Source organism: Sinohyriopsis cumingii, chromosome 12 (assembly GCF_028554795.1).
Source record: "Sinohyriopsis cumingii isolate HCF-2022 chromosome 12, ASM2855479v2, whole genome shotgun sequence".
In the NCBI taxonomy this organism is placed as follows: Eukaryota; Metazoa; Mollusca; class Bivalvia; order Unionida; family Unionidae; genus Sinohyriopsis; species Sinohyriopsis cumingii.
The window spans coordinates 58,445,285-58,472,251 of NC_142972.1; the positions used below are offsets into that span (position 1 = coordinate 58,445,285).

General features: G+C 36.3%; 1 protein-coding gene across 1 annotated transcript in view; it reads right to left on the reverse strand.

Annotated features, from left to right (window-relative positions):
* LOC149786538 (uncharacterized) overlaps nucleotides 1–22,969 on the reverse strand; it is a 192,469-nt gene extending 169,500 nt beyond the window's left edge. The window contains exons 1-4 of the mRNA XM_089975945.1: nucleotides 22,889–22,969; nucleotides 14,928–15,116; nucleotides 6,497–7,149; nucleotides 2,629–4,227 (exon numbers count right to left, since the gene is read on the reverse strand). Of these exons, the coding sequence (XP_089832071.1) occupies nucleotides 2,629–4,227; nucleotides 6,497–7,115 (2,218 nt within the window). The 5' untranslated portion in view covers nucleotides 7,116–7,149; nucleotides 14,928–15,116; nucleotides 22,889–22,969. The remainder of the gene's footprint in view (nucleotides 1–2,628; nucleotides 4,228–6,496; nucleotides 7,150–14,927; nucleotides 15,117–22,888) is intronic.
* Between the last annotated feature and the right edge of the window lie 3,998 nt (nucleotides 22,970–26,967).

Here is a 26,967-nt window from a genome sequence, read left to right on the forward strand (position 1 = left end):
ATTATATCATTTTCTGAAGTCAACATTTTTGCCAATAGCACAGGTTATGTATATCAGTAGATAAATTTTCAGGGCCCAACAATCTAACCTCTAATTTGTTAGAAAACTAATTTGGTCTCAGGTATATGGTTTCAGATTAGGCAGAGTTTGTCAATGCGCAACCAAGATACTGCCTTCTTATTAGAGATGTGAATAAGGTGAATGTATTGAATTCTGCAGTCTCCTCACAACAAGTGATGCACTAGGTGAAAATCTGATACTAGCTGTTTTGATTAGTACACAGGTTCTTCTCTATCACAAATTTTTCTTTGACCAAAATCAAACAATGAAATAGCCTGTGGGTCATACAGCACGATTCAAAAAATGCTCATACAATATAAATAACACTGTTCACATAACCCTGAGTATGTTATTTATTGTCAACATAATGGCAGGCAAAGAAAACAAATCTGCAAAAGAGTTGCTTTTGTGAGTGTAGGTTATCAGTTCACACATGAAATTAACAAGTCAGTGGCAAAGGAAACAAACCTTTTTGATGGTTTCTGTCATACTAGGTTATTAGTTTGCACATGGCCATCTATCTTCAAAAAGTGTCTGAACCTACATGTATATAGGGTGACGTTTTGTGAGGATTTGTGGAAGAAAAAAAAGATAATTAATGCAGTACAATACAGTACAGTTTAAACGGAATTCAACTTGCTGAATCTTAATATTGCTCTCTCTCTCTCTCTCTCGTTTATCTGAGACTAACATATATTTATGTTGTGCCCCTGACCACAGATCTGTTATTAAGTTGTTGTTGTTGTTGTGGGGTTTAATGCCATTTTTCAGCACTAGATATGCTATAAATGGCGGCCAGTATTAATGGTGAAGGAAGAACCCAGGAAAACCCCGGAAAGAACCACTGACCCACGAGAAGCTACTGGCAAGCTTTCTCACATATCAACACTGGCCAAATTGTTATTAAGTCCATGAATACATCTTTTATCACATGATGAGAATGATCTTAACTTTATCATCATCTCTATATTGCATAAACAGTACATGGTCAGTTATGTTTTAGGGAAAAAAATATTTTTGTATGTTAATGCACTCACTTCACTGCAACCGTGAGAACTACTCTTTCTAAAGTTATACTCATCCCTCTATAATCTTGTGACTGGATGTCGGAAGAAATCACATTGTGTTAATGAGACCTCATGCATGGGGTAAATATTGAAACTTGTGCAATTTTGTCTCACTTCAGTCAGGTATGAATGCAATTTTATTATAAATCTGTTTGACATTTGTCTTTCATTTGATTCTTTTCACTGCAGGATCTGCAAATATCACTACTTTCATATGATAAGTATATTGTGTGAATTGCAACAGAAATAAGGAAATGAATGTGTCTGTTCAGTTTGATAACAATTAGTATTGAGGGAAGAAAATGGATTCATTGTGCAAAATTTAGTATTAATACAGTTTACAAGGCATTGTGATTAGAACACGCTTGCTGGGGTCATACACAGTAAACCATGACCATTTTATCAAGACCACATCCACTCCACGGTGTGTCATCTGTGACGATTCCATGAGAAAGTGAGATGTCCAGATCAAGCTATTCTCCGACAGCCATTGTGGCAACTCCATCAGGATGCACAGAGCAATGGTGGAGGGATTTTTCCTTAACCCTCTCCACTCTCCAACTCCAGCATGATATGTAGGGTTTCAATAACTCAAGTGTGCTGTACTGTACTCAAATAATCTGTTTTAAGAGGATGCTTTTTTTTTGCTTTCATGATTTTATACATTAAAATGGCATTCAAAATGTGGGTCTTATTAGATATTAAATCTTACACACACACAATACTTATATTCCCTACTTAACAGCCCTGGGGCTGTTATATTTCTCAAGGGGGGGGGGGCATTTATTAGAGCACAATAATGAAAACTAAATTTGTTATTTTGATCTACTCTTACAATGACCACATGTACATCTCTGCCCCTGAATTTGGTCCTTTTAAATATCAGCACACTCTTAGTTAAAATGGTCAATCAATCAACACATTTTCCCACTAAGCAGCTGGTTGAAGTAGGACTGGTAAGTCTTTGAAGTTGCTGCCCACCTAACACATCATGTTTAACACTGCTTGTGTGCCTGTGACTTTAGTAATTTTTAAATTGATATATACATTGTAACATTGTGATCAAGTGAGACTGGTGCAGCATTCTGTTGTAATCATGGATCTTAAGGAGAGTCTTATAAAGTTTTAAACTTTCTGCTCTTAAAAGATGGAGAGGGAGATATTAATTTTATAGGGGGCATATGTTTCAAAATGTGTATGATTGGTGATTGCTGATTTACAATGTCCACTTTCTTATTTGTATCACCAACTTGCTGATTTACAAATCAACAGGAATCTATCATGATGATGGAAGACATACATCATAACATTCTGCTACAAAAATGCAAAATTTGAAAACTATGAAATGAAAACAATTGATAATGTCAATATTTAATCATGTATCTAAACTACCAGTCAATAAAAGCACATGCAGGTTTTCTTTGCATCAATAAATTCTGTAAAATGTTCAAATTACCAGACGAATATACTAAATGGTGAGTAGCTTCAGTAAAAATCTTACCTTTGCTCACAACATCAACTTTACTTTGAAGAATTTCTACTTGCTGCTTTATATCACCAACTTGCTCATTTACAATGTCAACCTGCTGTTTTGTATCACCAACTTGCTGAATTACAATGTCCACTTTCTTATCCGTATCACCAACTTGCTGAACTACAATGTCCACTTTCTTATTTGTATCACCAACTTGCTGATCTACACTGCCAACCTGCTGAATTACAATGTCCACTTTCTTATCTGTATCACCAACTTGCTGAACTACAATGTCCACTTTCTTATCTGTATCACCAACTTGCTGACTTACAATGTCCACTTTCTTATTTGTATCACCAACTTGCTGATCTACACTGCCAACCTGCTGAATTACAATGTCCACTTTCTTATCTGTATCACCAACTTGCTGATCTACACTGCCAACCTGCTGAATTACAATGTCCACTTTCTTATCTGTATCACCAACTTGCTGATCTACACTGCCAACCTGCTGAATTACAATGTCCACTTTCTTATCTGTATCACCAACTTGCTGAACTACAATGTCCACTTTCTTATCTGTATCACCAACTTGCTGACTTACAATGTCCACTTTCTTATTTGTATCACCAACTTGCTGACTTACAATGTCCACTTTCTTATTTGTATCACCAACTTGCTGAATTACAATGTCCACTTTCTTATCTGTATCACCAACTTGCTGATCTACACTGCCAACCTGCTGAATTACAATGTCCACTTTCTTATCTGTATCACCAACTTGCTGAACTACAATGTCCACTTTCTTATCTGTATCACCAACTTGCTGACTTACAATGTCCACTTTCTTATTTGTATCACCAACTTGCTGACTTACAATGTCCACTTTCTTATTTGTATCACAAACTTGCTGACTTACAATGTCCACTTTCTTATTTGTATCACCAACTTGCTGAATTACAATGTCCACTTTCTTATCTGTATCACCAACTTGCTGATCTACACTGCCAACCTGCTGAATTACAATGTCCACTTTCTTATCTGTATCACCAACTTGCTGATCTACACTGCCAACCTGCTGAATTACAATGTCCACTTTCTTATCTGTATCACCAACTTGCTGAACTACAATGTCCACTTTCTTATCTGTATCACCAACTTGCTGACTTACAATGTCCACTTTCTTATTTGTATCACCAACTTGCTGACTTACAATGTCCACTTTCTTATTTGTATCACCAACTTGCTGAATTACAATGTCCACTTTCTTATCTGTATCACCAACTTGCTGATCTACACTGCCAACCTGCTGAATTACAATGTCCACTTTCTTATCTGTATCACCAACTTGCTGAACTACAATGTCCACTTTCTTATCTGTATCACCAACTTGCTGACTTACAATGTCCACTTTCTTATTTGTATCACCAACTTGCTGACTTACAATGTCCACTTTCTTATTTGTATCACAAACTTGCTGACTTACAATGTCCACTTTCTTATTTGTATCACCAACTTGCTGAATTACAATGTCCACTTTCTTATCTGTATCACCAACTTGCTGATCTACACTGCCAACCTGCTGAATTACAATGTCAACTTGCTGCTTTACATCACCAAAATCACCTGTGGAAAACAAATATTGTTTATGGACATTGAATAGTCTTAAGGAAAAATTGTCACTTTCAAAACTGTAATTTTAGAAAATTCATTAAATGAGAATCAATGGTCCCCACAGCAAAATATATGGCTTGAGTATTATAATTAAGGAATGAGTGTAGGGAGACTACACTGCCAAAATATATGGCTTGAGTATTATAATTAAGGAAAGAGTGTAGGAAGACTACACTGACAAAATATATGGCTTGAGTATTATAATTAAGGAAGGAGTGTAGGAAGACTACACTGCCAAAATATATGGCTTGAGTATTATAATTAAGGAAAGAGTGTAGGAAGACTACATTGCCAAAATATATGGCTTGAGTATTATAATTAATGAAAGAGTGTAGGAAGACTACACTGACAAAATATATGGCTTGAGTATTATGATTAAGGAAAGAGTGTAGGAAGACTACACTGCCAAAATATATGCCTTGAGTACTATAATTAAGGAAAGAGTGTAGGAAGACTACACTGACAAAAGGATATGAGATATGATTCAGAAACTGCTCCACTTATCTATCAGCCCATCCATGCATTCGTCTAAACATACAAATGTATCTACGTTCTTTTGTTTTTGCTGTTTCTTGAGGTAACCTCTCTTTTCTGGTGGTAGGTCTCATAATTTTCATTTTACAACTACTAGTGTATTGAGTTAATAGTATTATTTCATGGTTTTCTCAGTTGTTTTTAGAAAACTTTATTCATTTCCGTAAACCTTCCCTACAAAACCACAGCAAAGTGTTAGGAATAACTAAAGTGTAACTCAGTCATTACATTAACTCATTAACTCCTGGAGATTTTTATTTTAGCCTCAAACTGGAGTAGGATTCACATTTCTGAGGTTACTTCTAAATACCTCCAGATACATCTGCTTCCAAAAGATTTTTGTTTAGCCAGATGCCTAGTTGTGTTAATGACGTTGTTTGAGATTGATTATTTCACTCATGCATGTGCAGAAAGGTAATAATTGGAGTTTTTTTTGTTGTTGCTTATTGGATCCATCAGTTTTTGTGTCCTGGCCATGTTTCACTCCAACTCTCAAACTTATATGTTTTTCAAAGGCAGACATGTCATGTGTGCAGTTAAGACTGGTCTGCTTTAGATCTCATATGAAAAGTCTAAAATCAGGACACAAAATCTGTTTCCAAATACCAGCTAATTTTTGGTAATAAAAAAAAGGTGTTAAAAAATGTTTTCCTGCTATATATTGTAAAGCAAAGAAGAAAAGTCCAGATCATTTAGTATTACCGTAGAACTACATTTGTCTAGTTTTCCATTATACCACCCACTCTGGAGTAACATAAATGATATTGACAGTACAGAGCTCAGAATTAGGGTACCACCTCAAGACATGTACATGTGGCACATGGGGTTTATGAGTCAAACTGGCTTAATAAGTAGTTCAATACTTCCTGAAAGAAATCTTCTAACCCATCAAGTTGATAAGTTTAACCAAGTAAATACTGTTTCACCTACAACAGTCCTTTTAATATGATGTCAAAACTATGCAAGTATGTAGTGTTGAAAATCTGAATTTAAAAAAATCGCATATTTGTAATCATGCGTGCCTTTAAGATTTCACTATAACAAAGATAACAAAACACTGAATAGAAAAGAAAACTGAACCATGGCTACAAATTGCAATTCCATTCTTATGCTTTCTTGGAGGTTTTGTTTTGATGCTAATCTTCCCTTATTTCTTCCTTAAACGTGACTAAAACATATCACAGATCCTCTCAGAATTTGTCTGATTTTAATTAAAAAAGTAGAATGACTTAATTTCAGTAAATATTACATAAATAAAAGTAAAGTTTGAATTGTTTTCAAATAAATGCTTAAATTTGGACTCAAAACATTTGAAAATCTACAAAATGACTTTGTGATTACATTTATGGATAAACAGTTTAAGGATTAAGGTAAGTCATTTTTAACATGTAATTGACATTAAGCAGTTAGCAAATTAAGGAATATTTTTATTCAATTTTATATTTCATACATTTATAAAACATAATAAAAACGTTCCATAAGAAGAACTGGATGGTTTCATATACGAACTCTGAAAATGCAAACCCTACACATCTCAAGAAATTTAAAACTACAGAAGACAATTTACACTTCCACTTTGAGGCTTCGTGTTCTTTTTAAAAACTGGAAAATGTACAATCTGTGAAAATTATTCATATTTTGCTGCCTGAAAAATTCCATTTAACTGTATATAAAAGTATACACTTACCTGATAAAATAGCAATTTCCTTCATTCTGTCAATGTAGGCATCCTCAAGGGTTTTGTCCATACAGCATGAAAGAATAATATCAATCTCACTTTTGAAGTTACATTTCAGGGCTTGACTAATGGAACTAAAGTACACATCAAATCTGCTGACAACATCCTTAATATCTGTGCATAGGTTGTTGAAATCTGCAGTGTTGATTTTGGCCTGTGTGGCATGGCCATAAAGAGTGTTTCTGAACTCTCTTACTCTCTCTATGTCATCACCCAATGTTGTTCCACCAGGGGGCGGTGTTTTCCCCCACTGTATGCTGGGAGTTGGGACATTACCACAAAGGTTCCTTATTAGTGTGTACAGTGAGGAGACATCAAATTTTTCAGCAATGGGAATCTCAGGGGAAGAAGGAGATATACCTAACAACCATGTTTTTATCTTGACATCAAGTTTTCCCAGTTTGTTTTGATCTGTCTGAACTCTGTTTGGCAGATCAGATGGTGGTACTTCACATGTTAGCACCTGCCAGAGAACATCTCGTAATACATCAACCACTATCCGGCAAATACGTGCAAAGTTTGTGGTCTCCTGGCTGGATACATAAGAACTACTGCAGGAACTTGCCATGGTTGTTTAGCTGATCTGGTCCTACATGTCACATCTAACAAAGAAATATTTTAATATATATATATATATAATAAGTGAATGTATGGATGAAGGTGTTATCTGATATTGCTCTAAATGAATTCTTCATTGAAAATTATATGTGAGTAGCTTGTCATTAGTGTTATTAATGTCACTCTTAGGATACATCAAATATGGTCCAAAAAGAGCAAAGATTTCAGAAAAAAAAAGATTATTATGTCCATCATATTAAAACAGCAAACAAAGATGAAGAAACTCCAATTTAAACTGAAAGTGTACTGGTCTAACACATCTGTACCACATGTAAGTCATATATGCTGAAAACATAACATATCTGAATTACAACCCCAAAAAGTGAAAATATGAACAAGAATCCGAAGCGTTCAATCATTTATCCACTATTATCAGGGGCATATTCTTTGCCTTAACCTGATTCTTAACCTTGATTGCATTTTTTTTGAAGATCCGTGTCAATGAAATTCACTTTTTAACTGCAACCTGATTATTCACTGAGATTTCAACTTTCATTTTGACTGTCCTAGAAACAGATACAAATCAAAACTCTTAAAGTCTATTAACATTTTCAACTTCATAGAGTCAGTTAGCCAATCCACCCATAAACATGGTCGCATTTCTGATTGGATTCTGATGATAATATTCTAGTCTTCATTGGTGTCCCATGAACCTGTATCAGAACACATCTGCATCATATGACATCAGTCCATAACCCACCATCTCTGTTTGCTACTAAGAGAAACCTCCGTATGATAAATAGAACCCATCTAATGCATGACATTCAAGCAAACCCAACAACTTCATTACCAGCTACAGCAGTACAACTTGACAAGTGCTTGTGTTTATTGCTTTACAAACATGCCCCAGCAACGAAGTGCAGAATATCGATTAGAAAGTATTCTCCATGGTATAGTAGTGTTAGGGACCAGCTTCCCACTGCTAAATGAGAGTGCCATAAGGCTGAAAAGATCTGGCTTTCCACCAGCCTCACTATTCATAACCAGGTCTGTGAAGCCGCTAAGAAGAATGTCACATAGTTCATGCAGCAAAATCAGTATACTACAGTACTAAGATCATGGAAAGTTCTGGCCACAAGAGAATTTTGAGATTACGAATCAGCTAGTGTCAAGGAATAAATGAACACAACGTCCAACAATATTCTCTCTAGCTGACCTTCTGAATCTGTTTGCATATTTCTTCTATGACAAATTTCAATCTAAGTTTGACAACACAATTTCAAACGACTCACTGACACCATACAGTTGTGATACAGGATATACATGGCAACCGTTAACAGCATCTGAACCTGTCTCTATGGATCTGGCATATGCAATTGTGATGAAGAGTGACCTAAAGTCATGTGAACTCAGTGTGATTCTAACATCACTGCTGCTTGAGTGCTTAGATTCAATACTGCTTTCAATAACTGATATTATCAATACTTCACTATCATCCAGGGAATCGCCATCATTGTTCAAAACTGCCATTGTAAAGCCTCTGTTGAAGAAACTGACACTTGACCATAATGGTTTAAAGAACTACGGCCCTGCTTCTATAACCTCTCATTCAGTGGAATACTGTAATGCGTTTCTATCAGGTTCATCTCAGTATCTTCTCAAAAGTTTCAAAACATGGCTGCTTAGATCATCCTCAGAGTATGAAAAAATGAGCACACTTCCCTCTGCTATGTAGGCTTTGCTGTCTACCCATTCGATCCAGAATGAAACACAAAATCTGTTCACTATACAACATTTTGTTGACTGGTTCCAGTCCAATATACCTATCTAACCTCATCCACATATACACCCCATCTAGAAACTTATGATCATCTTCTGATACTCATATTCTCAATTTGCTTACCAGGACCCAGCTAAATGGAAAGAATTGCCCATTGATCTTAGACACAAGGATACTGTAATTTCATTCAAGAGTGCTCTTAAAACTGACAATAACATACTTAAAAACATGTTTGTTTCCTTGGTTGTTGTCAGCATCTTTTTGTTTTGTGCTTTTCATGGTGTTTGTTTTGTAGTCTTGTCACTGTGTGTGTGTGTGTGTATGTGTCATGTGTGTGTCTGTGTATTTTATGTGTTATCTAATATTGTAAGGTGCTTACAGCTTCTAAAGATTAAGTGTTGTACTAAGTCTACATTAGTATTATTATTATTATTATTATTATTATTAAAATGCCTCACAATTGTTAACGAAAAAAATTAAATCAAGAAACAGTTGGCGGTAGAACACTAAGTCTTATAAAAGCACTGTTGATGAGAAAAATGAATAGCATGTTATCAATAAGTCGGAAATAATCTGACAATGAGTTCGAAGAGTTGTCATCACTGGAGGCGGATGTGGGAGATAAGCACCCACTTCCCTTGGAAATCCCCTAATGGATTGTGTCTGACAGAGCCTCTGACAACCAAATCCAGCTCTAGGCCTTCATGAGTGGCGGAACCTGTTTAAACTGACTGGAGAAGGGATGAGAGGCCCATCTAGGAGAAGGTAAACTCTGATTTCAAACCTTCACTGCCTTGCAACTATACCCTCTCATGGGAAAGGCTAAATGAGTAAACCCCAACAGAAAATCCAGAGACGGAGTCCCTAAGGTGACTTGGCATTGCTTTCAGTGTCATCTCGGCAACTCCTGCAACGCAGCTGGTGCCATGATGTATTGGTTTGTCCTTTCCCTTGGATCCATCAGCTGCATGGAGAGGGGGGATCAGCTGCAAGGCAACAGTTGATTCTCCATATCACCCTGCCCAGGCTTGTTCCCTAGAGAGGACACTCCAACTTCGCTCTACAGCGTCGACCCAACACGGGAAGCAGCAGTTTACCAGTTATAAGTCACTGCTCGATTGGCATAGAGCCAGACGCCAGGGGTTGCTTCTGATGGTGGGAGAGACCAACAGGTTTCACTGGACAGCTACCACCCACCTCAAACTGGGCAGCATCCAGCTAATAAGGTGCCATCCTGCCACAGTTCGCCTGCCTTGCTGGGTGCATAAGGCTTAAGGTACATGAGTACCTGACAAGTGGACTGCAACTACTGCACCAAGAAATAACGAAAGAAAACCAATAAGGAAACCTCCAATCCTCAAACTAGGTATCTGGAATGTCCGGACCATGCTGACTGGGCTTTCAGATGATCTCCAGACAATCAGTGATGTTCGAAAGACTTCAGTCATCAACGATGATCTTGCAAGACTCCAGGTTGACATCGCCTCGCTACAGGAGACACGACTACCAGATTCCGGGTTCCTCAGAGAGAAGAACTACACATTCTTCTTGCAAGGAGTGAGCGCTGACAAAGCCAGAGAGTTTGGTGTTGGATTCGCTGTCAGGAACACTCTGCTGGGGATGACAGAACCCTGCCAACAAGGAAATGGAAGACTGCTATCCCTCTGCCTCCACACCACAACCGGGCCTGTCAACCTGATCAGCATTTCTGCTCCCACACTAAGCACCTCCATTGATACCAAGGATGAGTTCTACGATGAGTTAAACTAACTCATCAACAAAATTCCCAAGGAAGAGAAATTAATTTTGCTGGGCGACTTCAATGCTAGGGTGGGTGCTGACCATGACTCTTGGCCCTCCTGTCTTGGCAAGTTTGGTGTTGGGAAGATTAATGAGAATGGGCAGTGCCTTCTAGAGATGTGCTCATACCATGACCTCAGCATCACCAATTCATTCTTTCAGACAAAGCCACAGCATAAAGTGTCTTGGAGACATCCCCAGTCTAACTGGCACCAACTGGACTTGATCATTACAAGGCGGTCAGCCATGAAGGGTGTGCTTCTTACCCGTACCTTCCACAGTGCTGACTGTGACACCGACCACTCGCTGGTGTGCTGCAAAATGAAGCTTCAGCCATAGAAGATCCACCGCTCTAGGCAAGAGATAAATCACGCACTGATGTGAGCAAAACGTCATATCCAGACGAAGCTGAGGAATTCACCTATGCTCTTTCCAAGACGTTTGATTCAGAACCTCCCAACGTCAGTGCCAGCGAAAGACGGGATCACATCAGAGAGACTGTGTAAAGCAAGGCCACATGGATCTTTGGTAAGAAGCAATCAAAGAACAATGACTGGTTTGAGGCTAACTCCGCCACACTCATGCCTGCCATAGAAGAGCGTTGCAGTGCTCACCTGCAATACAAGTGATCCCATTGCCAGAAGACACTACAGGCATCAGGTCTGCCAGAAGCAAAGTGCAGAGATTAGCAATGCAGTGTGCCAATGAATACTGGCTACAGCTGTCAGAGCATCTAGTCAGCAGCAGATATCAGAAACATCAGAGGCATGTACGATGGCAAAATGAAAGCAATGGGTCCCACGAAGAAAGTGATAGCACCACTGAAGTCTGCTGCAGGCGATACCATCCACAACAAGGGCAAGCAGATGGAACGTTGACATGAAAGCTCTTGACATCGATGTCAACACCTGGGAAGAGCTCACTCTAAACAGGTCAAGCTGGCGACATGCTTTGATCAATGGTCTGAAAGCCGGCGAGGACAAGCTATGCTTGCTAGCTGATGAAAAACGATCACAGAGGAAGAAGAAGCAGCTCCAACCAACACCAGATGCAACCTCCAAGTGCAGCAAGGACTGCCACTCCTGTGTTGGACTACATAGCCACAGCGGACGTTGCACAACCACCAACCAGGACATCTCTCAGGGGCACACTTCCATCGTCTCTCGATACTAACGGATGCCAACAACAATCTGACAGTGAATCGACATAACTTGATTCTTCATCTTGGTTCTTAAAATTAAAATTTAATTTAATATGGATTGTTATAAAGATATTTGTTAACAAAATTCACTAAACAACTTTTCATGGAAATACCTCAGTATTCATGTTCAAAACGCAACCTTTCAGTAATAGATGGTAGTCAGCTGCTACATGAATTTTCAGTTTATGAAATTCCTGCAATATGTAGAATACTGCTATATTGAATTGGGAGTAGAATGACTGGATGTACAGTATTGGAATATTGAATTCTGAATAGAATGACTAGATGTACAGTACTGGAATACTGAATTCAGAATAGAATGACTAGATGTACAGAACTACTATAATGTATTGGGAGCAGAATGACTAAATGTGCTGTACTGGAATATTGAATTCTGAATAGAATGACTAGAAGTACAGTACTGGAATATTGAATTTAGAATAGAATGACTAGATGTACAGTATTGGAATAATAAATTCAGAATAGAATTATTAGATGTACAGTACATATTGAAATACTGAATTCAGAATAGAATGATTAGATGTACAGAACTACTATATTGAATTGGGAGTAGAATGATTAGATGTACAGTGCTGGAATACTGAATTCAGAATAGAATGACTAGACGTGCAGTACCACTATACTGAACTGGGAGTTACGTGACTGTAGAGATTACAAATGACCATATATATCCCTTTCCCTTGACAACTTGTGCCCTGATAACTCGTGAACCCACTATATTGCAGGGTCAGACATGCATCATGTGATCAAAATTGGTAAATGAAACTTTTATTGGCTGATGAGTACTCTGGTTCCTTGTTAAAATCAATATAAAGAATGATATCTGTTGCGTTAGGTAAAGGTACACGTCTTGCTCATGCATATTAAAACACAAGTTCTTACATTGATTTGGGTTGCAAAGTCAATGATATAGCATTGAGAAATCAATTTCTATCAGTAGTAACTCATAACAGAATGTCAGTGTGGAAATCCATGCTGCTGTGACAGGAAACGGTTTATTTAGTCAATGGGTTGTTAATGGTTGTCTTCACTGCTGCAGTTTGTAGGGTCAGGTAAATTATCCTTTGGCATAACAGCTGCTTCCAGTCTGACTGCATACATTAAAGCCAAATATCAATAGGTAATGGCATGTACCAAGAAAATAAATATTTAATAGTACATATAATCTGCTGTATCCAATATTTTATCACTGTATACACTTATTCATATAAAAATATAATTTCTATAAGAACATGTAATCATAGGCAGATTTAGGAGACTAGGTGAAGTTGTTTTTTAAGGGTATGTGTCTTTAAATGAAAATGGTGAAAACTAAACATTTAATTTTTAAAGACAATACATTTTTAATAAAATCTCTGTACTTGATTTTTTTGCTTTTTAATATAAAATTTTGGCCTTTGTAATAAATTGAGATATAGATGGATTTAGTAAGGAGTGTAGGTGAAAATAGGTGTGTTTATTTACCCCAAGAAATTTCTGGGGGAGTACCTGCACCCCACCCCCAGCATTGTTACATAGATAATATTCATGGGAACAAAAAAAGAGACCTGAATCAATACATGTACAATATAGAAAATAAATTAGGCAATTTCATATACCAATAAATATCTAGGCCTACTGTCATAAAATTAGATAGGATTATTGAAATATAGCCTATAATCTACAAAATTGTAGACAATTATGCACTTTTCTGCACTTACAACACAAAAGAATACCTTTATGCCAAAATATAAACCACACATATTTCTGTTGATGTAAAAAAAAAAAGAAATATAATAAAATTATTAATAATAATAGTGCAGCAGGGTACAACTTCTTTCTTCCTGAAGTCAAGTCAAGCAGATAAAAGGCACTGGTCCTTCCAAAGTCTGAATGTCTGCTGGACTGAGGTTTTGACAATTATAATGGAACTATGATTTGCATGTACTTCATTCAATTGACTCAGAAAAGTAATGTCTGCAGCAGGCTGCAAAATACTGACCTTTTTGAATATGAAACTTTATGGTAAGGTGTTATCAAAGTTGTAATTATAGAGAGTTATGTTGCAGAAAGACTGTCAGGGAATGACTGCCATAGTGACCATACTGGATGTCAGAGGCATACCATTTCCATCAAGGACCAGCAAGATGTTACAAGAAGTTTTCTGGTGAAAGCACAATGTCAATATGACCAGAATGTTGAAGTAGCAATAGTAGTAACAAGATTTTCCAAAAGGCCATTGTGGTGGCCACAGTGGCACCATTTTCACTTATGACAATCTAGACATCATAAGAAGTCTTTCTATGAAAAATCCATGTTAATATGACCAACCTGAAATAATCTGAAGGTGAACTGGTATCAACTTGATTCCTCTGAATCCCAAGTTGTTGATTTGTTGTCAAGTAAAGCAGATAAAAGTAAATCTTCAGATTTGCAGTATTTTTAATTGTCCTCGGGGCGACTGACAATCCGGGAGTGGTAGCAAAACTATGCATGAATAATTATGTTGTATGAGCAACAAAAATTAAAAGAATTTCACCTATCCTTAGAAGACTGAAAGATTTTCTACCTGGTATAGATCAAAGTAAATAAAAAAAATGTATATGTGAAATAGTAGATGTAGAAGTGAATTTCATATTTTGATACATAATGCAATTTCATTTGAAATACACATGCTTATTAATCACAAATGAAATTGCATGTATGTTAATGACTTACCTTTACGGCTATGCACATAATCCACTTAGAAAGGTGAAGACGGAATACTTCATAAACTGACTTACCATCTTGGTTAACAAGAAAATGACTTGGGTTACAGAATATGTTGTATAAACAACAAACATAAAATGAATTTGCATAGGAAACTGCTGGAAACTCTCACCAGTATAGATCAAAGTTAATTTTTAAAAAACATGTATTTCAGATAGTAGTTTTGAATATCGAATTGCTTAGCAAAGTAAATAATTCCCAGATATTTGTAGATAGCAACTTTAAAAACACAAACTCATTAATCACAAATGCATATTATTTTAATGGCCTACCATAAATTTACTGAATCCACTGCGAGGTGACAGAGGAACACTTGATTTACCCCATAATTCCATTACATCTTTTCCCAAGTTGGTCCATTGCCACATGACATATTAGGCTACCAGCAACATCAAACTGGGCCAAGGTTGCATACTGGAACTGTCTTCATGGAGAAGCTTGCTGTATATCGACTACCATGTCTTGCATAAAAATAAATAATAGTCAGTATTAAAAAGCTGCCATGCTTTATATTCATAGCCCATAAGTTAAACCAAATATTTCAAAACAAAATAAAATTAGTCAGTAAACTGGTATACTTTTAGCTCTCCATAAATACAGGTGATGGCGGTTAAGGTAAATTCATAAAATACATTAATCTTTTTTTCACAATTACACTAGCAATACCAATATTGTAAATCAGGAGACAATACTGTAATGTTCAAACTTCCTTCCATTAACTTTTAAAACTTTGTGTTCCTATTTGGATATTTATTCATCTTGAAATGTTATGGATGAGCTAGAATAACTCGAGTCCCTCAAAGGGACTGATGTTCTACTGTCAGAAAATAATTTCCATAAATTCCAATACCAGCTTTTTAAAACTGCCTAGTGCTGAACCATCTCTGATATGCTTCAGTGATAAGACTTCCAAATTAGCTGCTGAGGCTGCCATACTGGATGCAACAATGACATTATCTTCAATGAGGCAAACTAGAGAAAATTAGAAGACTTCTAGTGAAAAACCCATGCCAATATGACCATCTATTCTGGAGAAGTAGCAATATTTTCAAGATGGCCATAATGGCAGCCACATGTGATATAGGATTGACACTATTTGCATCCTAGACAAATTAGATATCATAACAAGTTACCTGGTGAAAACCCTATGTCAAATTAACCTGCAAATTATCTGCAGGATAGGCTACAACAAGATTTTTCAAATGACCATCATGGTGGCCATATTGGCCATTATACCAGCATCATTTTCATTCAGGACCGACCAAACACCTTAAGAAGCAGAGATGCTGCCAGGAATGTTTTCTAAAGAGGGGGAGGTCCTCCACATCTACTTCAAAGGATCAGGGGCAACAATGCCAAATGAGAGTTGAGAGTGACAACATTATTATAAGGTATCTGAATCCCTAATTTAAGAAAAGCATTCAATGACTTTATATCATGTCTCTGACAACAATTTTATTAAGCATCTGTGTACCCAGTTTAGTTTGCTGGTAAATATTCTTCTCTGCTTTACCTCTCTCCTTTATCAAAGCATATGAAAAGGGGAAACAGTCTATATGACGCCCTTGTATCTGAATAGTCATCAGTTTATTCACTGTTTCTGATGTTAAGAGCAGTGTGAATTCTGTTTTGTTATCTAAATCCCCTCTCACAATCTGCTCTTTGCAATGAAAGAATCACATAATATTGGCCTATTTAAACAAATTAAGGGATTGGTCTTCATGATATCTGAACATTTTTCCACAACATGATATTTCTGTTGTAGGATCTCATTTGTTGCAAGGCTGTATGCCAAGGTTACAACCTCTGAAGAACATAGGTTAACCACTGCAAACATTTTCATTAGTGAAAAGATTATCTTTCTTACACTATCAACAAATAACACATAACAACCCTCCTTTCTGGTTCTTTCCTTGACCAATTGCAGGTAATCAACTACATGTTTAGGAATTACAGTTCATTTTCCTCTCTATTTTTAAGCCTCTGGTTCTACGTGCTGTGAACGAGGTGGTGGCTATTTCCATGTCATTGGTTTGTGCAACATCTTCAGTTCATACTGAAACACAAGAGCTTTCCTCTTGTTCAAAAATATCATCCACAGCAGACAATATTACTACAAGGCAAACTGGTTATCTTCCATTTCATAAAAATTGCAGCTTGTTATGCTCTACACAATTCTGTTATGACTGATCAATGGATCAGTTTGCTATACTGCTCTAGGAAACAGTAAATCTGAATTCCTCAATAGTTTCTGCAAAAAACACAGCAGACCTCAATCATACAGATGCTTGTATTCAAATACTAAATCTACATTAATATAGCTTTATTGAAATCACCACCAAAATTGATGAAAAAGACTTAATTTGACAAACCATTATTTTTTTAAAGTTTTGCCTTTAATAAAAATGAAGCACAAAACAATTCAGCATGCATTGAGTACAACAAATTGCAGGAATCACAAATAATTTGCATGAAATTTCCTCTACTGGTATCAAGAAGTTGCATGACTAAAACTTTTCCAGGAAGAAACCCAAAATCCCATTGCCTGGCAACATTTCTCTGCAGTGAAAACCATTAGCAGTAGTAGCCATAAAAATAATTTCAAGATGGTTGCCACATCTGACGTCAGATCAACATTATTTTCATTTACAAACAAGAAATTATTATTATTGTAATTAGTCTTATAAAAATTCAATGCTTGTATAGTTTTCCTTTTAAAAGGAGTAACAGTATCAAGATTTTTAAGATGACAGCCGTGGTGGCCATATTGGATGTCAGATCAGAACCAGCTTCATTCAAGACCAAACAGACATTGTAAGAAGTCGTTGAATGAAAACCCTATGTTGATATAGCCAACCATTCAAGAGGTCCAACAAGTGAAATTATTGCAATTTCATCCAAATTTAAATAGAAGATGTATTGTGCTTTGTTGCCATCCAGAAGGAGTAGCAATAAACAATACTCAACATGGCTTCCATGGTTACCATATGGGATGTCAGATGGGCACCATTTTCATTTAAGACCAACTTCGATATCATAAGATGTCTTAAAGCAAAAACACCATGTTGACAAGACCAATCATTCAAGAGAAGTAACAATAACAAGATATTACAAGATTGTCACTGCAGTGGCCAATCTACATAAGAAAGCAGCTCCATTTTCATTAGGACCAGCTAGATATCATAAGACAATCTTCTGGCGTGAGCCCTATGCCAATATGACACTCAACTCAAAAGGAGTGGCAATAATACAATTTTCAAGATGCCTGCTCTGACAACCATGTTAGGAATCCGATCAGTACCATTTTCATTTAAGTCTAGTTAGACTCTGACCACAATTAATTCCCCTCAAGGTTGACCAAAATCAAGAAGATTATTGAGTACCAAGTTCAATGGTGTGTTTTACATCTGAGTTGTTATGACATGCTACAAGTTATGTTAATAATAAAAGAGTAATTTGCATTTTAAAGTTAAATCTTTAATAAAATAATACCTAGGCTTTGGTTTCAATGATTTGTTTATTTTTTTCTGAATATATTTGCCTGATGATTTAAGAAAACAGACAATCTAATAAACTGGTACACCCCAGACTTAGTGAAGTCCGCCATTATTTCTCATTAGGCCTACTGGTTCACTTATAGTTTCGAACTAATTTTATGATGAACAGTGTATAAGAGGCAGTTAATATATATCCAGATCACCTATTCTGATCTTAAAACACAAGTTTGTATGTTTTATCATCAAAGGATATCATGCAAGAAATTGATAGCTGCTACCTTACTCAGAAAAGGGTTAATGGTCAATCAGCTATCAAAACATAATCCTTGTGAATGTGCAAGAGTTTGTCAATGTAACTGATATAAAAACTAGGCCTATTAACTGATGCCTTGATGAATACATTTTGCTACAATAACTGGGCTAAGGTGAGGGGAATTTTAAGAAAAAATATGGTATGGTCTGTCAATGTACCTCTTAAATAATCACAGGGCGAAGTCGTTTTCACTTTCCTAACAGAAGAAGGCGAAGTTTACATTTTTAGGCGACTTGTCACCCACTTACGAATGGCATTTTGTCTAAGTCTCAACATGTCTTGATTATGAGGTAAAGTGCACTGCTTATTCTACTACATCGGAAATGAACACAACAACGTAAGCTAAAGTTGTTTATTTGATTTACTTTTATAAATAACCACATGTACATCTCTGGGTCTTTCTGCCTCTGAATTCAATCACTGTAAATATCAGTACATTTTATCACCCGGCGCCAGTCAAAGCCTTTGAACTTGTGCCCAGCTATTGCATCATGTTCTTTTTTATGTACTCTTATAAAATGGCAACATGTACATCAGGGGGTCTTTCAGTCACTGAATTCTGTCATTGTAAATATCAGTACAGCTAATTAATTGATCAACACATTTTCCCACAAAGCAGGTGACTGAAGCAGGACTGGCAAGTCTTTGATTTTTGCTGCACAACTATTACATGCGTATGGAGGACTCCCGTCTCAGTGATTTTATGTGTCCCAGATCAAAACCTGGCATCCAAATACATGTAATTAAGCATTTCCAAGACCTCTGAGTCTTATAAAAATTCAATGCTGGTATAATTTTCCTTTCAGAAGGAGTAACAGTAACAAGATTTTTAAGATGACAGCCACGGTGGCCATATTGGATATCAGATCAGAACCAGCTTCATTCAAGACCAAACAGACATCATAAGAAGTCTTTGAATAGAACCATATGTTGATACAGCCAACCATTCAAGAGTTCCAACCAGTGAAATTATTGCAATTTCATCCAAATTTAAATAGACGATATATTGTGCTTTGTTGCCATCCAGAAGGAGTAGCAATAAATAATAGTCAACATGGCTTCCATGGTTACCATATGGGATGTCAGATGGGCACCATTTTCATTTAAGACCAACTTATATATCACAAAATGTCTTTAAGCAAAAACCACCAGCTGACAAAACCAATCATTCAAGAGAAGTAACAATAGCAAGATATTACAAGATGGTCACTGCAGTGGCCAATCTACATACGAAAGCAGCTCCATTTTCATTAGGGTGTGCTCTATATATTTTAAGAAAATTTTCTGGTGGAGGCCGTATGCCAATATGACACTCAACTCAAAAGGTGGGGCAATAATACGATTTTCAAGATGCCTGCTCTGACAACCATGTTAGGAATCAAATCAGTATCATTTTCATTTAGGTCTAGTTAGACTCACACCATGATTAGTTCCCCTCAAGGTTGACACAATCAAGAAGACGGTTCAAAAGGTAACTGAGTACCAAGTTGAATGGTGTGTTTCACATTGTTAATAATAAAAGAGTAAACTTCAAAGTTTACCAAACTGTATAGACTGTTAAATTTGCCTGCTCTGCAATGAAGACTGCATTATATAAAATATAATCTAATTTCACATAAATTAAACATGTGAGATTTGAATTTCTAATGTAGCTTTAAACAATTTCCAATCATATCACTATGATGCCTGCAGTGTGGCAGTTTATAGTGATGTCTAGCACTGTGGTATTATGCCGCAGACATGTAGCATCATGTCCAACTCAGTCACATTATTCTGACACCAGGATGACCAATCCTAACAATAACCTCTTAATGCTGAGCGCAGTTGCTAGTATAATTTTATAAGTCTTTGGTATAACTCAGTAGAGTTCAAACCTGCGCCCTCCTGCATCTGAGGTGGATGCTCTAACCACTTAGGCAAGTGGAGTGGTCAAATTTTGCTTACTTCCCTTGATTCAGTATGTTTACTATGTTTTATAGCATCATATACTGGTATTCTAATGAAATGAGAATGCAGCACAAAAAAATTAAAATAGCTTCAAAAAAATGGGTTTGTAAAATGCATTTTATAATTTCCAAAAACCTTAACAAATCAAATCTGACTGACAGTCAAGAAAGTTTCTTTCAAGTACAAAAACGGATGTTGTAAAAACTAAGGATGCAGACATCAGCAAGCACGAAACCAACGTTAGGCCTTACAAGTGGCCCGTTTCATTTATTCTGCTAACACTACCTTCTATGCTATGGTACATGCAGAGTTGTCAAACTTATCAACATTCTATGCCATGGTTACAAGTCACCATAGCTTCTCGAGGGTCTGTGGTTCTTTCCGGGGATTTCCCAGGTTCTTCCTCCACCATTAATACTGGCCACCATGTATAGGCTATCATGTGCTGAAAATAGGTGTTAAACCCTACAACAACAACAACAACAACCAGCCACCAAATTCATATTTTCACATAATTGTAGTGACTGTTTTAACCTTGCTTATTTAATTACTTTAAAATTGTAAAATAAAACATTATAAATTATGCTTATGCTGCAAATAAATCAAAAATCCTAAATCAATTATTGTATTCACAACATTTTATTAAAATACTGATTTAAATTTTTTAAAATCTAAGTGTTTAAAAAAAATAATCTTGATTTTTAGAACCAAAAGCAAACCAACTATTTTGTTGTTAATTTTAATTATGTCTACTAAGCCATTAAATAAAATATTAATCTAAATATCATAATTTATACTAAAACTTAAGTGTGTGTTACTTTCTTCACACAAGTCCTAAATCTGAGTTTGGACTTGATATATGGTTCTTTGAAGCTTTTGGGTGAATGGTCTTACAGATATCTTCGAGTTGCTCTCTATTTAAATTCTGTGAAGAAAGCACCTTTCTTCTTTAGTCACAATGACCTTGACCTTTGGATGCCCAAAATCAATACCCATCAACTTTACCCCAACTGAAAGCCATCCACAAAGTTGGGTACAGTTAAAACCATCTGTCTCCTTTCAGTCATGCTGACCATGGCCTTTCAACCCCAAAATGGAAAGGATTCTTCCCTACCCCAAAAATACATAACATCCACTAAGGTACATTTATATGTTGTAGAACAAATGGTATTGTGTGGAAATGATTTGATTCCTTCATTCACTGTGAGCTTGTCCTTAGACCGTTTGACTCTGGGAAGGACAGAAGTTTTCCTTACCCCTTGTGCATGCCAGCAACACAGCTTTATAACCACAAATGGCTGAAAACCCAAGTTCTTGTGTAGAAATCATTTTTCTTATTTCAGTATCAATGACCTTGACCTATTAAATTTTTTACCCCAAGTAGTGGTCTTTCTTACCAAAATGCAAGACAGCCACAAAATTTGGTTTCCTTTTCTAGTGGACAATTTAAGTTATTGTGGGAGAACCAGTATTCTTCTTTTAGTCACAGTGACTTTGACTTTGAACCTTTACGTTCCTATTTGACAAATGGAACCATAAATCAGGATGGTTGAGGGGTGATGAAAAGTATGCTAATATGTATCAGCATTTGTGAACCATAATCATGCATATGGTACATACTGATTAGTTTAGACTTTGCTGTCAAAAATGAATGCAAAAAAGAGGGCTTGGTGGAAGTGTGGGTTCAGTATAAAAGCTTGTAGATGTGTAAGGAATTAACCTAATTACAGTAAAACCTGTTTTGAGATACCAGGATGTCCATGCACAGATTTATTGATTATATAGTGTTGTGACCTGTCATCAGAGACCATTATTTTTTGGCATAAGGGTTTGTCTTTAAAGATAGGCTCTAATGTACCTCAGTCAAAATCTCGCATGCTTTCTACAAAAATCGTAGTTTATAGGTCATTGTGGGATGAAAGAAAGACGTTAGAGGTGAAATCCGGAGGGGGGTAAATGCCTTTTCACCCCACCCCTACCCCCTTGACCCGATGTGCGGGCGCACACGGTGTGTAACGAATTTCAATTCAGCATAATATGTCGTAAAAATTTTACATTCAAAATAAAACAGCTACTATTCAATTACTTTGCAGCGCATTTGGTATTCATGTATCCATAAGTAACAGAACGCGCTCATTCAGCACTTGGAATGAGATCCACGAACGATAACTCTTTCACCACTATGCAAGAATATCACCTTAAAAAAGTCTTGGATTTTGAGTTTTAAATTTTGAGGTATTTAAGATTGAATTCAAAGATTCCTGTTCATTTTGAAAACAGAATTTCAACTGTGAAACATAATTTGAGGTGTCTTGAGTTTTGTTTTGTTTTTTATCCAGTTCCCGTGACGTGAGGAAGCTACTGTACAGTAAATTTGATTGATCAAGAAACTCAAAGTACACACGTGCATGACCTTAATATATAAATATGACCAGTGACATTTATAAATCTTCAATTAAATTATCAATAAACCTACTTGTAATGCAATATAGCTTACTGTCAGTAAGCATGGTCCAGGAAGTTTAAACGATTCTTCAAACCTATTTATGTATCATTGTATCCCATAGTTCAAATTAATCGTACCGGATATTTTTCTCGCCTTGGTTACTAGACTGGTCCTGTGTCATCAACAAAACCTAAAAAGCCAGTTAGTGAACAAATTGTATTTTGCATGGAGATTAGAATTTTAAAGAAAAAGAATTTCCCTGGTTTCCTCACTGGTTCTGATGGCTATTTTTTTAATAAAAAATAACTTTTATATTTTTTAGTTATTGTTCAAAGAACCTTTAATTCCCTTTCTTTTGGTATATGTTTGATGGTTGTAATATGGGTTATAGAGTACACAGCTTGGCCTCACTTCAGTTGTGCATCTCCCAAAACCTTCTAGCTCCGCTCGGTTGTTTTCACTTCCTGGACTTCAGAAGTAAATCGTATTATTTAAAAAACAATAGGGCAGATTACTTTTTACATTTTATAAATTTGGCAATTCATTCATTGCACTTTCAGAAACTGGTTGTGTATAGTCTAGCAAAATTCACGCTTCCCTAGTTTAAGAACTGCTGAAGATAGTGTATTTTAGACTAATTCGGGCTGATTGTGTTTGTAGCACAAGGGAGCAATCATTTTTGTAGCCGGTGTGATTAGATCATGTACAATTTCTACAAGTACAATATGCAAAGAAACTTTAGCCACATTTCATGAAATTAATATAGAGGAATACCAACATTCTCTCAGTTGTAAACAACTTCACCTTACACACACCACTCTCTCAGAAATTTATAATATATGTAGGGTGCTTGAAAATCCCACTCAAATATGAGGTATCACGGTACCAATTGTTTTTCCATATACCTCAATGCTAATGTTTTGTGAAATAAATATACTTTCTGTCCTACTTGGGCATGCATGTCACACACTGCCATATAGAACAATGCTAGATTGTCAATTTGACAATGACATAACCAGGTACTCCATTGCATTTAAAAGAGATAACTCTACTGGAACTAGACAGGGGTAAGAGTTATCTAGTCACAACAAGCACATTTTCAGCCATGTGTACCATATTTTAAAAAAATCATAAAAAATACAAAATATGATCTAGATAGAAATTAACACAAACTCACATGTTGCCAAGAGGCTCAACATTTTTTTAAGCCAAACAGAAAGTACAACTCTTACATAATGCACCAATCACAGCTAGTGTTGTTCTTTAATTCTGAATACAATGTTCCATACACCTTAAGCTCCGCCCACCTGGACTTGCGCAATTGGTACCGTTATACCATGACGTCAAAGTTTCGTACATCGTGATTACGCTAAACTGATTTTGCCATTTTCAAGATTGACCGATAATACTGGACTCAAGAGAAACTTTTTGAATTTTGGAGTTGACATTGCATTTAGGTTATGTTAATCCCGAATAATAAAGAAATATTTCAAAACAATGACAAAATGAAGAAAGATATAATACAATACATTCATGTATTTGGCCTAACTGGTCAATTCGATTATTGTTTGCTAATTGACGAATGAATCTAAACATTATAAACAGTTCAATATATATTATAGTATGCCCGATATGTCATCTGTATAATTAAAAAATATGAAATCTAAGATTTGTTTCACACAATTGTTATCACATACTTTAAATGACCTCCAGAAAAAAAAAAAAAAAAAAAAAACATACGAAAATTTTAGTTCGTGAAATAGCGTACAGTGGCCAGAAGAGTTACGTAGGACAACAAAAAGAGTATTAGCAAAAGTTTATTTCGGGTGACACTAACGGTAGAACAGCCTAACTTTTGTAATATTTTCAAATGGTTATCCCAGCGAACCCAGGACAAAACCAATTGTCGCTTTTACTCCACTGTTTTTCCCGATTCCTTAAACTAAATTTTATGTTAGAAATTGAAATATTAAAAGAATAGAAGTTGATAAAATTAACATGTTTATCTTTGATATTATAATCATTTTTTTTTCGCAATGGAAGTTTGTCGAAGTTCATTGAATCCTGCAAATAATTAGAAGGTTTAATCAGGAAAAGAAGAAAAAAATTAAGACGTAATTTCAGAGTGTATTTGCAAAAGGAAACTTAAGTAAGTTTGTAATGTAGTGCGAACTATTTCAGGAGGTTTTATTATAAACATTTTGCCAGTTGGTCTCAAAGGATATATTTTAGCGGGCATATTCAGGTAGAGTATATATGTCAATCGGTATTATCTTTTACATCTAATGAGAATTAGTCAAAAACATGATCTGGCTATTTAAATTAACAATTTTTGTCTAGGCTGCTGGGAAAATGTCCACGACCTCATATTTAAATATAATGAAAGAATCATTACCTGTAAGTAGTGAAGGGGGCTGTTCACGGACAATGGGAAAATACATTACAGACACACACACACCCCGGGGCTGTTTACGGACAAGGTTTTTCAGATCGCCTTGGGGCTGTTTATGGACAATGGAAATTTAACATGGGGAATATTGGGCCTGTTTACAGTCAAGGGAAAGGTGGATTTAATAGGAATGGAACAGGTGAGGTGACGTCACGGTACTAGACATTGACAACAATGTAGCAAGGATGTGAGCTGAATACGCGCTACTCTAGGGAGAGACAAATACAGTAGAGATATAGACATATATAACACATACAGAGATTGATGAACATCAATCTATCACACCTAAAATATAAAATCGACTAAAAAAATGTTTTTGGCAAGAGAGCAAATCTTTTCGAGGCATATAAGGGGCCCTGAAAAGGGCTGTTAGTTTTTTGGTAAACACCATTTCGTTAACATAGTGGGCATCGCATAGGTCTTCTTCTCTTCCTCAAACTTCTTCTGACTTCTGAACCGTAAATGAGGATTTTCTTCAAACAGCCTTGTCTCTCCACATAGATCCTTCTTTTCCAAACGCTCCTATCGGTGATCCGGGTGATTGTCCATAATGATTTGATATACATCGGTAAGTCCATACGGAACAGCATCGACGATAATAGGGTAGATGATTCAACGTTAGTCAACATCTTGTGACGAGAACAGGTAAAGGGAATGAAGTGAACGAGGGTTATTTATAGTGGAAGAGCCGATAGAATCGGATTGAGTTTTTTTTTTTACCAATCCTAACACGCGTTAAAAAATTCAGTCACAGTGTGGAGTCTGTCTTCTAGTCCGAAGAGACCTACCCGTAACGTCACATTCCATATATATATATATATATATATATATATATATATATATATATATATATATATATATATATATATATATGCGCTAGCGTCTGTGCGCGGTAAATCAATGCGACATTGTTTTCAAACATGATGAAAATAAAAAGACGACGAATTGGGGTGCACCGGTCGTGGCGACGAGGAGTTATGGCATAACAGCGGCTACCAAAGTCAACACAGTCCAACTTACAGAAGAGACCGGTTTTAATTTGGATTTAGTGTATTTTCTCTCTTCTTCGCAAGAATTTGTTCTGGTACCAGCACCATCGCCACCTATTCCTTCCTTACCACACCTGGAGGATTTTAAACAGAGACAGAAAGAAGAACTGGAGAAATTTTTATAACAGCAGAAAGAAGCAGAATAAGCTTTTCTCCTTCAACAACAACAGCAAGAACAAGAGGCAAGAAGAAGGAAACGACAGGAAGAAGAAGCAGCAGAGAAGAAACAGGGTCTAGGAGAGAAGGAGGACAGTGAAAGTCAAACAGTGACGGTACTCTTAGACATTTTAGCAGAGTTAAGGAGTCTGAAACAACCCAAGAGAAAAAGACATTTCCGAGCCAAACTGCCCAACCATGTTACTACGCCTGAGATACCACCCCTAGTGATTTCTACTAAATCATCGACAGGAGCAAGTCCAGAAGTAGGCATTGCCCGTGGCAAAGGCTTAAGGCAGTTAAAGCTAATTGCTTGTTTTTCATATAAAAAAGCCCACACCAAACGGTCTTGTTCAGGGCCACACACTCCTCTTGAAAAGAGTTAGAATTAATTTTGCCAAAATCAGTTAAAACTCAAAATCCCTTTTTCCATGATGTACGTGTGTGAGTGCGTG